The sequence below is a fragment of the Ranitomeya imitator genome, chromosome 10, assembly GCF_032444005.1.
Source record: "Ranitomeya imitator isolate aRanImi1 chromosome 10, aRanImi1.pri, whole genome shotgun sequence".
NCBI classification, from domain to species: Eukaryota; Metazoa; Chordata; class Amphibia; order Anura; family Dendrobatidae; genus Ranitomeya; species Ranitomeya imitator.
Window position 1 is genome coordinate 43,163,913 of NC_091291.1, and position 13,213 is coordinate 43,177,125.

General features: G+C 41.4%; 1 protein-coding gene across 1 annotated transcript in view; it reads right to left on the reverse strand.

Moving 5' to 3' along the window:
• Nucleotides 1–13,213, reverse strand: part of LOC138650846 (toll-like receptor 13) — a 50,395-nt gene that overhangs the window by 18,760 nt on the left and 18,422 nt on the right. Inside the window, exon 2 of the mRNA XM_069740690.1 lies at nucleotides 1,429–4,156. Within this exon, the coding sequence (XP_069596791.1) occupies nucleotides 1,429–4,112 (2,684 nt within the window). The 5' untranslated portion in view covers nucleotides 4,113–4,156. The remainder of the gene's footprint in view (nucleotides 1–1,428; nucleotides 4,157–13,213) is intronic.

Genomic DNA, 13,213 nt, shown 5'->3' on the forward strand with positions numbered 1-13,213 from the left:
CAAAAGCACACAGCTTTCCAACCTCCCTCTTTCTTGCTTGCAAGGGGCAGCGTTTTGCTAATCGTTAGACAGTTTGAGGAATAAAAATCTTTTTTTGGGAGATTGTACCTGGAAAAAAGCCCTTATTAATCAGTAGTTTCCTGCAAGGGTTCACTAGGCCACACGTGTAAAAGGGTCTAATATTCACGGGAGAGGATGGCAAATAGTTTAACACATTTTGAGCAAAGAATGATTGAAGATTCCAGTATGAAAGAAGGATTACGTAAAAAAAATAACTATAGTTATTGCACGGGGAGCCATTTACACGCAGACTATAGTGCCTGAAATGAGGGGACTTTAGTAAATTTTTAATTAGGACCCAGCAACTTCAACTCACACTTCTGGCTACAGTGGTTTCTATTAGAGATGAGCAAATAAATTCAAATGGAGTCAAACTCTACTAAAATTTAGCAAAAATCCACATCTGGATTGTTTGTAAATTGCTTCTTGGGCGGATTGCTAGCCTCAATTTTTCTACACAATGAAAAGGTTAAAAAAGAGAAAAAATCCATATACTCACCATACCGATCACCTCTATGGTCCCTCCGCTCCTCACTGTCACCCATCCGGTTCTTCCTGCATTTTCTGATCCCTGCCACTTGGACTGAAATTTACTTCTCACACTGAGCTGGGATTTCTGGGTCTAATGAGCCCCAAGGCGGTTCTGCCCATGCAAGGTCTCAGTGCACGTCTACACAATCAAAAGGTTAAAAAAGAGAAAAAATCCATATACTCACCTTACCAATCACCTCCATGGTCCCTCCGCTCCTCACTGTCACCCGTCCGGTTCTTGCTGCATTTTCTGATCCCTGCCACTTGCACTGAAATTTACCTCTCACACTGAGCTGGGATTTCTGGGTCTAATGAGCCCCAAGACGGTTCTGCCCATGCAAGGTTTCGGTGCACGTCGTCATGTTATGACATCATGACCGTTCATAAGCTTGAACAGAACTCTTGAGGGCATTATCAGAGCCTGAAGTCCCAGCCCAGTGCGATAGGCTCGAGTATTTGAGCGAAAGCGGTGAGGGATCAGAAGATGCAACCCAGACTGAGTGACAGTGAGGAATGAAGGGGCCGGAAAGATGAGCGATAAGGTGAGTATAAGGATTTATCTAATATCACCTTTCATATGCTCTGGAGTTTGGAGAGACCCCAAAGCATAATAAGGGACATTAAATAAATTTTCTATGAACCAAACTTTCTAGGAAATAAAGCGGGCAAATTCTAATTTTGCCTGATTCGCTCATCTCTAGTTTCTATATAAATTACTAGACAGTTGATATTACTAGATTCCTATATATTTGTTTATTACCTTACTTACCAACGTGCCTTCATATAAACTCTATAGATGTAAAGCTTTGCACTATAATTTCATTTAATCACCCTTACCTGAAGTCTGCGATTTCTTCCAAAAACACCACAAGCAATACATCCTCCTTCTCGTAAAAGACTCGCGAACAAGCCATTTCCGCTTCTATTTTGCACCATTCACTTTCCAAATAATTTCTGCTGACGATACACAAAGTTTTACGGCTGTTGTTAATGGCATCTTGGATATTATCAATGTGGTAGGATCCGGGCATGAAATCTCTAGGTTTAAAGCAAAGTTTATACTTGCGTCGTCCTTGGCTTTCCAGATGATGCAGTAATTCATTTATGACCCAGTCTTCGTCATTGGAGCAGTAGGAGATGTAGGCATCGTACGTATAGAGTCTCTTTTTCTTTTGACTCCTCCATGAAAGCCAAGCTTTCAATAAGTGATAGAAGTAAAGCATGGACCACTTCAGTTTTACTGTTAGAAGACTTGTGGTCAAGAAGAGTAACGTGAAAGCAAAAGAGACACTGAAAAATAAAACAGACATGTCCGTCCTACAAAAACTTAGATCCAGGCTGAGGAAATTGAAATCATGGGCGACTTGTCCAAGGCAACTGTACGATTGCAAAAATGGTATCTGCACCTGAGTGCTAAATTCAGACCAATTCTGGAACCAGTAATTGTCGCAAGAACATAAGAGAGGATTCATAAACAGGTCCAAATTTCTCAAGTTAGTCAATGGTTTCATGAGCTTTTCACTAATGTTCTTAAGTTTGTTGCCTCGTAGAGAAAGGTTCTCCAGGAAATTAAATGAAGCAAACATGTCTTCAGGAAGATTTGTGATTTCATTGTTGTCCAGGTGAAGAGATCTTACTTTATTACATTTTTTTATTAATTCCAAAGTGGAATTAAAATCGGATCCTTTGGAGGTTTCGGACATATCAAAGTCTGTCAAATTGGGCAAAAATAAAAAAGATACATCTTCAAAAAAGGAGTTCGAAATGCCTCGGACATCCAGATTTTTAAGGGATTGTAGACCTTGAAAAAGTTCTGAAGAAACTGGATCCTTATACCGTCGTGTTTGGTAGCTCATATCTAAGGATTCGAGATCCTTAAGCTTCTTAAAAGGACTTTTAGTATCGCGTTTACTTAAACCAAGACAATTTCTACTAATATCTAGACTTAGGAGCGTTTTTAAGGAATTGAAGGTGACATCTGAAAATTTATAAATAATGTTATTAGCTAAGTCTAGTCTCATTAATGATGACAGCTCTCGAAAGCTATTACCCTGAATTGCATGGAGTTTGTTGTCTGACAATAAGAGCGTTTCAAGTCTGTATAGTTGGTAAAAAGACTGCCTCTTAATTATCGATATACTGTTGTCCCGTAAATCTAGTAAATTTAGGTTCCGAATATATGTGAAGGTAAAAGGCTCGATTTCTGCTATTTTACAGCTACTCAGAATAAGGGTTTTGAGATTGAGTAGGCCCTCAAATGATTTGTTGTTGATATTGGTTAAGGAATTTTTGGAGAGGTCCAAGTACTGAAGACCAATTAAAGGACTGAATAATCTATCGTGTAGATAATGAATTTGGTTTCTCTCGAGGATCAAAGTATGAAGATGTATAAGACCAGACCATGAGCTATTTTGGATGATTTGTATTTTGCACTTGTTAAGATACAGAACTTTGATGTTCTTAAACGTTTGAAGATCGCTCTTCAGCAGTACCTTAAGAGGACTTGTTGAAAGCACGAGTGACGTCAGGTTGGTGCACTCTCCAATTTTCTTAATGTGGGAACTTGAAACTTTTGAACGCGATATGTACAAATCTCTTAATTGGGGGAAAGATCGGAAAACCTGACATGGAATAGACAAATTATTATCAAGTTTGGGTCTCATGCTGGACCAGTGCAGTTCTGTTAAATGAGGTAGGTGGACTCCGAGAAGAAAGGAAATGTTCAATGGGTTTTCATCAAAGTTGATCTGGGCTAACTTTGGCACATTTACAAAGGCGCTAGCATTTATAGCGCTCATATTATTTTTCATCACCATGAGGTCGGTCAGATTGGGCATGTACAAATAACTAAGGTCCAAGACACCAATTAAATTATAGTTCAGGTCTAAAATGTTCAGCGACTGAAGAGCGATCAACTTTGGAGAAGAAGATAAAGCCGTCACATTATTAGAGCTCAGGTTCAGTTTAGAAAGCTCCGCTAAATCATTTACAGCTTCTGCCACGTTTGTAAAATTGGTAATATTATTAGAAGACCAATCGAGTTCTTGTAAACGATGAAGAGGGGTTAAACTAAAACCTTGTATTGTACTGATTCTGTTATATGGGATTTTGAGAATTCTCAGATTTGTAAAATCGCTCATGTCCCAATTATCCAAAGTTTGTAGTTCATTATAACTAAGGTCCAGAAAACAAAGATTTTTTAAATTTTTGAACGCCCCTGACTGGACCTTACCGATTTTATTACTGTTCAGTCGAAGATCTAGAAGTTTGGGCAAATGGAAAAAAGTCTTGTGTTCCACTAGGGTTATGCCGTTTTGTGATGCATTCAGCCATTGCGTTTGATTAGGGAGATGTTTTACGGCTTTGATTAAGTTGTGGATTTCTTGTCCTATACAGTTCGCGTATCGTGAGTTCTCGTAGGCCAAGAAACACTTGGCGTATCCATAGGCAGATATGGGAGGTGCAATTTGGATTAATATTGATAACAGGATTATTTGTTTGGCGGCGCAATAATAATTCATGTCAGAACATTCTCTGGTCCTCAAATAAAAGAAATAGTCGTAATCTGAAAAAAAAAAGAAAGAAAAATGTACACTTTCTCTGCAAATCAGACATACATCATAAGACCATAAGCTTGAAATAAACTTGCTGAAACTTGGAGGGGTCGTCAAGTCACAAGATATCGATGACCAATCCTTACGATAGTGGTGATGGCGCCCTCATCCATCAGCTGTTATCAGAAAACGATCAACTGACGGGTTTGGGTCCCGGGTGCCAGACCCCTCACTGATCTCATATTGATAACCTCTCTTGAGGATGGGTCATCAATATCATGTGATTGGATAACTGCTTTAAAAGGAATATGTTACATTTGAGAGACACCGATTCCAGTGATGTATCACTTACTGTGCAACTTGCTGTAGTTTTGATAAAATCCCTGTTTTATCTGCAGGAGATTTAGCAGTTCTCTGAATGCTGAGCTCTGTATAACCCCACCCCCACCACTGATTGGCAGCTTTCTGTGTACACTGCGCATAGGCAGAAAGCTGACAATCAGTGGAGGGGGCAGGGTTCTACAGAGCTCATGAATACTGAGGACTACATGGCAGCAGGTTTTTAGTCCTCAAGTGATAATCTCCTGCAGTGATTTTATCAAAACTATAGCAAGCAGCCCAGTAAGTGATACATCACTGGAATCAGGTTATCTGTCTATACAACATGCTGCTCTCAGATTAGATAGCAAATACCTGAGGACATATTCCATTTAGATATAGTCACACCATGATATATATGCTGATATGCTTTTTTGGGGATTTACAAGATATATTTTATTTTTCCTTATCTGCAGCACTAATAGAGACACATTTACACACGCTCTGAATGTTTGTTAGGTAGGTAATTAATAGCACAGATTTGATGGACATTAATACTATTCTCAGAGCTGGTGTCGAGGAAATCATTCCTTCTGCTTTAGGGCCATCATTGCTATGTAGTGATATATTAGTTCTCCCATGATGCATGCCCTATGTAGCAATGCCCGAGTAAAGGTTACGACATCTACTGAATCTGTCACTGACTTATTGATGCAGATCAACCATTTATTTATTTTACTCACTTATATAGCGCTATCTTATTCCGCTGCGCTTTACATTATCATCACTGTCCCCATTGGGGCTCACATTGTTATTTCACTATCAGTATGTCTTTGCAGTGTTGCAAGAAACCAGAGAACCCCAAGAAAACCCACCCGAACACAGGGAGAACATACAAACTCCTTGCAGATGTTGTCCTTGATACCAACAATAGGTGATAAAAACACACCAACAAAAAGAGTATAATCCTATAAATAATTTTATTGTACACCAAAGAAAATATAAATAAATAAAAATAGACATAAAATAAGAAAAGAACCACTGGAAACCAGTAACAGGACACACACTGGCCAGCACCTAATGCCCTTTAACAACATATAAGTAGAAATTCAATGCTCCATAACAAAGCAATAACGTATACCAGAATGACATACATCAATATATAAATTTCCTTACAGCTGCTGGTCTTCAATGAGCGCGTTTAGGACCTGAGGAATGACGTCGCGGCTTCTGATTGGTCACGTGCCGCCCATGTGACCACGATGCGACCAATCAGAAGCCGCGACGTCATTTTCAGGCACTAAACTCCTCATTCTAGGAATTTAGGACCTGCGGAATGACGTCGCGGCTTCTGATTGGTCGCGTGGCAGTCACATGGGCGGCACGCGACCAATCAGAAGCCACGACGTCATTCCGCAGGTCCTAAACGCGCTCATTTTAAACAAAGAAGCCTGCCGGTTATCCGCGTGATGTCCAGGGGCCGCCGGAGAGGTGAATATATCAATATTTTTTATTTTAATTCTTTATTTTACACATTAATATGGATCCCAGGGCCTGAAGGAGAGTTTCCTCTCCTTCAGACCCTGGGAACCATCAGAATACCTTCCGATACTTGGTGTCCCATTGACTTGTATTGGTATCGGATATCGGTATCGGCGATATCCGATACTTTTCGGGTATCGGCCGATACTATCCGATACCAATACTTTCAAGTATCGGACGGTATCGCTCAACACTAGTCATCAATATAAGATTGGTGAAGGTCGGACACCAGGAACCCCTCACCAGTCAGCTGGGCATCTCTGTACATTGTTTATTGGCTGCTACCGGGCACAGCAGGTCAGCTCCTATTCTGTTTATTTGAAACTGATCAGCAGGACCCGGCTGTGGTTGCAAAGCAGTGTGTGGACCTGCTGTCAGGGATATAACGACTGTGGTTGCAGAGGTCGCCACTTGCCACCACAACCGGGCCGTGAGGGTGAGGGTACTGCCAATGTCAGGGCAAACCTCAACTGCATGTGCGTCCGAGGATGGGGCATATATATATGTATATATATATATATATATATATATATATATATATATACACCAGGATGGGGCCCATTCATATCAGTAAAGAGATTGAGATTTGTCTCAAGGAAGCACTGGGAATGTATATCATAGACCAACAATTGTATGAGTATTTGTGGGTGGACTTTTCAACGACACCGATGCTATATATAATCCCTAAAATACACAAGGGGTTAGATAACCCACCAGGGCGCCCCATAATTTCGGGGGTGGGCTCAATTTTTAATAAAATGGGCATATTTTTGGATAGAATTTTCAACCCCATTGTGAAGCAGGCAAAATCATACATAAAAGATACAACAGACTTTCTAAAAAAAATTAGAAGCGATAGAGTTGCGGAGAGGTGATTATGGCGTCGTTCGACGTAACCTCTCTGTACACTTCTATTGATCACGAGAGAGGTTTAAATGCTATAGGAAATAAATTGGAACTGGCTGGTTATACGGAGGAGGGAAATACGTTTGTACTAAAACTGCTGGAAATAATTCTGAAAAGAAATTATTTCCTATTTGGCGATACGTTTTATACTCAAAAAAGAGGTACAGCTATGGGGGCCAATATGGCCCCTGCGTATGCGAATCTAGTTATGGAGGTCCTGGAGGAGGGCTTCGTCTATGTATCCCACCACTTCCAGTATGTTAAGGTGTGGTGGAGGTACATAGACGACGTCTTCCTCCTATGGACAGGTACAAATGATATGTTAAATGAATTTCATCAATACCTCAATATCATAGATGAGACTATAAAATTCACACTAGTATCTTCAACTAAAGAAATGCAATTTCTTGATGTATTAGTCCAACAAGAAAACAATGAGTTGATTACAAAACTCTATGTCAAAAAGACAGATAGAAATAATCTATTGGTGTACGACAGCCAACATCCACGTAAAATGATCGAGTCAATACCGCTGAGTCAGTTGTTGAGGGTGCGGCGAATGGTCAAAAAAGAGGAGGATGCAGATGAAGCATTGGAGTCATTAGTAAAAAAAATTTATAGAGAGAGGGTACCCCAGAAAGCTTTTAAGGTCGGTTAAAGAAAATGTAAAAAAGAAAGATAGAAAGGCACTAATTATGAAAGCTACGAAGGATAAAAAACAAATCAACCGTGTTCCTTTTGTGAGTACATATGTGGAAGAAAGCAGGGAGGTGAGCAGGATTATCTCAAAGCATTGGGGTATGCTTGGTAGGTGCCACCCAGAAATAAGTGAATTTTCAATGCCACCACTCTACTCCTACAAAAAAAGCAAAAACATAGGGGATTACCTAATAAAATCAGACATTGGGCCTTTAATGAGAAACCAACAATTGACACTAACGGGCAGGAAGAAAAGGGGTTGTTATCCTTGTTTGTCCTGTGTGAATTGTACACATATGCTGAAGGGCCCCACTTTTGAGCACCCTGAAACAGGTAAAATCTATCAGATAAAAGAGTTCCTGACATGTGATACAGACCATGTAATATATCTCCTAACCTGCCTGTGTAATCTTTGGTATATTGGCGAAACAATATGTGCATTTAAAGTGCAGATGAACTAACATAGGTATACCATCAGAAAGAAAAGAATGGACCTCCCAGTCCCCAAACATTTTGTGGACTGTAACCATAAAGAAAAAGATCTTAAATGTAGGATTATTGATGTGGTCCCGATCCAGAGGAGGGGAGGTAATAGGGAACAAATTCTAAAAAAGAGGGAGCTCAAATGGATCTATGAGTTGAAAACACTCAAACCGAAAGGATTAAATGCAGATTTTAATATTCATACGGTGTTATAGGGGGGTATGTACTAGCCTTTTTCCTTCCTGTATGTAATTGGGGCCAGGATGTTTTAAGATATGTCGGATACTTCATATCAGTAATTTTTATCTTATTTTTTACCCAACAGATGCTATTCCTGAAAAATGTCACCTGGACAGAATGTGGTATCATGGAGGACAGCGATATTAATTTGCTTTTGTTTATTTTTATTTTTTATTATTACTAAATATATACGAATATTCAATGTAATTCTTGCTGTTTGGCTATTACAGTACCTATGAGCCGGGTGGATTTTTCATCTAAATAAATAGTAAAAACAACTGAGTGTTGAATGTCTTTAGTATATGAGATAAGTGGACCAGGACAATGGTGAAAATACCATATAGATGTTATGTCTGCAACACTTTGGTCCGGAGGTACAACTGAGGGGCAGAGTAACTCTATTGGCTCACGGGGGCTGTTTTGAGAAGCAGTCGTCCGTAGTGCCGAGGTATGTTTACACACCTTATATAGTCCATTTAAGTCCATAAAGGAATATATTTGGCACTTATAAATTTTAAATAAACATTAAATAATACATACTTCCTATTGGGTGTTAGATCCGCTTTATTTTGGGTGTGGGTGCTTTGTGTAGCCAGACAGCACTCCATGGTAAATGGCTGATTTTAAATTAACATAAGGCCCTTTTTATATGCAATTGTGCAGTCGCTGACATATGAGTGTCTTAACGGTATATACTTACCTAGCGCTGCAGCGCGAGCACTATTAATGTGCATAAGTGTATAGACAATATAGTGAATGATCAGCCACTACCAACATGGCGGTTTTCGGCGCTACTGCGCATGCGCCATGTGAAAAATGCCACACAGAGCGCCTCATTGGCTGATATGGCGTTTCAACATGATGATGCGTCTGTGACATGCGCAGTGAGCGGCAGAGAACGCCGACTTGCAGGCATGTCGTCCTCCATGAGCCCACATGAGTGACAGGGGTGAGTGCAGAGGAATGTAAATATAACTAACATAAATATATCTATTATTATTATAATTGTGAATATCTTCAGGATAATCTGCTGGGTTACAGATAGCTTGGTTTTAATGCACATAAGCACAACGCACCTCATATATGAGCACTGGATGCAAATGTAAATGAGCACTAGATGTAAATATAAATGAATATGAACAATGTATATATCATTATGAACACTAATAGTATGTAAAAATAAAAAAAAATAAAAAAATTTAATTGGACCTAATTTAACATGGGTTAAGACACATATAAATAGATACTAGGAATGGTTACTCACTGCTTGATAAAGGCTTAGATGGAGCTGAAACGTCGTCTGGTTATGTGGGTCGATTAAACCTTCCACATTTTTCACTTAAACTATGGAGTGCTGCCTCTTTTTTGAGTGTCTATATATATATATATATGAGGATGATGAACATTATATATATACCTGGATAGGGACATTATGCCAGGATGAGGGACATATATACCAGGATGTGACACATTATACTAAGATGGGGCACATTATATCATTATAGGGGACATATACACCAGTATGGGGCCCATTATATCAGGATGGGGAACATATATACAAGGATGGGGCACATTATACCAGAATTGGGAACATATATATGAGAATGGAGCACATTATACCATGTTGGGGGACATATATACAAAGATGGGGCACATTATACCAGGATGGGGCACATATATACCAGGATAGGGCACATATATACCAGAATGAGACCCATTATATCAAGATGGGGTACATATATACAAAGATGGGGCACATTATACCAGGATTGGGGACATACACTGCTCAAAAAAATTAAGGGAACACTAAAATACAACATACTAGATATCTCTGAATTAAATATTCCAGTTGTAAATTGCAAATATATTCAGTTGCAAATATTCCAGTTGCATAGTGGAATGTGTTCAGAACAATAAAACATAACAATTATCAATGTAAATCAAAATGAATATCCCATGGAGGTCAGGATTTGGAATGATACTCAAAATCAAAATGGAAAATCAAATTACAGGCTGATCCAACTTCAATGGAAATGCCTCATGAGTCATGACAAGGAAAAGATGCTCAGTATTGTGTGTGGCCTCCACGTGCCTGTATGACGTCCCTACTGTACAATGCATGGGCATGCTCTGTTGTGAATTCTGTTGTCGAACTCCCTCCTGTGGTCATGAATGGTACTTCGGCGAGTTCTGTCCATGGACTCCCTCTGGTGGCTGTGAGTGGAGCTGCTGCTTCTGAGGTTCCTTCCACAGGTGACGTAGTTTGTTCTTTGGCTGGCTGTTCTATTTAACTCCACTCAGATCGTTACTCCATGCCAGCTGTCAATGTTCTTGTACTGGTTCAGTTCGCTCTTGGATCTTTCTGGTGACCTGTCTACTCCAGCAGAAGCTAAGTCCCTGCTAGTTATTTATTAGTTCATTGTTCCTTGTCCAGTTGGCTATCATGATCTTGCCCTGCTAGCTGGAAGCTCTGGGATGCAGAGTGGCACCTCCGCACCGTGAGTCGGTGCGGAGGTCTTTTTGCACACTCTGCGTGGTCTTTTTGTAGGGTTTTGTGCTGACCGCAAAGATACCTTTCCTATCCTCAGTCTGTTTAGTAAGTCTGGCCTCCCTTTGCTAAAACCTGTTTCATTTCTGTGTTTGTGACTTTCATCTTAACTCACAGTCAATATATGTGGGGGGCTGCCTTTTCCTTTGGGGAATTTCTCTGAGGCAAGGTAGGCTTTATTTTCTATCTTTAGGGCTAGTTAGCTCTTAGGCTGTGAAGAGGCGTCTAGGTCGTGTTAGGTACGCTCCACGGCTATTTCTAGTTGTGTGATAGGATTAGGGGTTGCAGTCAGCAGAGCTCCCACTTCCCAGAGCTTGTCCTGTGTGAGTTTAACCATCAGGTCATTCCGGGTGCTCCTAACCACCAGGTCCATAACAATGCTCCTGATGAGGTGGACTAAAGCATCCACCAACTCCTGGACTGTCTATGGTGAAACGTGACGTTGGTGGATGGAGCAAGACATGATGTCCCAGATGTGCTCAATCGGATTCAGGTCTGGGGAACGGGCGGGCCAGTCCATAGCTTCAATGCCTTCATCTTGCAGGAACTGCTGACACACTCCAGCCACATGAGGTCTGGCATTGTTCTGCATTAGGAGGAACCCAGGGCCAATCGCACCAGCATATGGTTTCACAAGGGGTCTGAGGATCTCATCTCGATACCTAATGGCAGTCAGGCTACCTCTGGCGAGCACATGGAGGGCTGTGAGGCCCTCCAAAGAAATGCCACCCAACATCATTACTGACCTACTGCCAAACCGGTCATACTGAAGGATGTTGCAGGCATCAGATCGCTCTCCATGGCATCTCCATACTCTGTCACGCCTGTCACATGTGCTCAGTGTGAACCTGCTTTCATCTGTGAAGAGTACAGGGCGCCAGTGGCGAATTTGCCAATCCTGGTATTCTGTGGCAAATGCCAAGCGTCCTGCACAGTGTTGGGCTGTGAGCACAACTCCCATCTGTGGACATCGGGCACTCAGACCTTCCTCATGGAGTCGGTTTCTAACCGTTTGTGCCGGCACATGCACATTTGTGGCCTGCTGGAGGTCATTTTGCAGGGCTCTGGCAGTGCTCCTCCTGTTCCTCCTTGCACAAAGGCTGAGGTAGCAGTCCTGTTGCTAGGTTGTTGCCCTCCTATGGCCTCCTCCACATCTCCTGATGTACTGGCCTGTCTCCTGGTAGCGCCTCAGGCCTCTGGACACTACACTGACAGACACAGCAAACCTTCTTGCCACAGCTTGCATTGATGTGCCATCCTGGATGAGCTGCACTACCAGGAGTGTGAAAGCAAAGCCAACATTCAAAAGTGACCAAAACATCAGCCAGAAAGCATTACTGAGATGTGGTCTGTGGTCCCTGTTATGATCTGGTGGCCTAGGAGCTGCATGAGACAGACTCTAGAGAAGGTGGTCCCTGTACTGACCGCAAACCCTGAACCTAGCAGCGCAACTAGAAGTAGCTGTGGGGGGTACCTAACACTCCCTAGACCCCTCGGCACAGCCTAAGATCTAACTTCCCCTAAAGACAGAAACAGGAAACCTATCTTGCCTCAGAAAATCCCCAAAGGATAGATAGCCCCCCACAAATATTGACTGTGAGAGAGGGAAATAACATATGCAGATATGAAATCAGATTTTAGCATAGGAGGCCATACTAGTTAAAAAGAAAGAATAGAACAGAGTACTATGCGGTCAGTATAAAAACACTAGAAAATATCCACCACAGAAAATACGAATCACCACATCTGACTAAAGACATGGGATGTATATCTGCATCTCCAGAGACACAGCTTGGCTGCAAAAAATCCTTCCCAGACAAAGCTGGACAAGACAAAAACATGAATATGCACAGAACTATAAGGTCCACAGCAGGTGGACAGCAAAAACAAAGCCAGGACTTATCTTTGTAGAAAAGCACAGCAAACTGGAGAGACCAGCAGGGAAGTGAATCCTTCAAAAACAATGGACAACTGGCAGGGACTAAAGAGTCCTGCAAAGCTATATACCCCAGTCAGTTTTGCAATTAATAGATACATCTGTCCACTCCTGCAGTCCAGGCACAACTGCATTACCCTCTACAACCACCGGAGGGAGCCCAAAAGCTGAATTCACAACAGTACCCCCCCTTGAGGAGGGGTCACCGAACCCTCACCAGAGCCCCCAGGCCGATCAGGATGAGCCCGATGAAAGGCACAAACCAAATCAACGGCATGGACATCAGAGGCAGAAACCCAAGAATTATCCTCCTGGCCATAACCCTTCCACTTGACAAGGTACTGAAGCTTCCGCCTCAAAAAACGAGAATCCAAAATCTTCTCAACAACATATTCC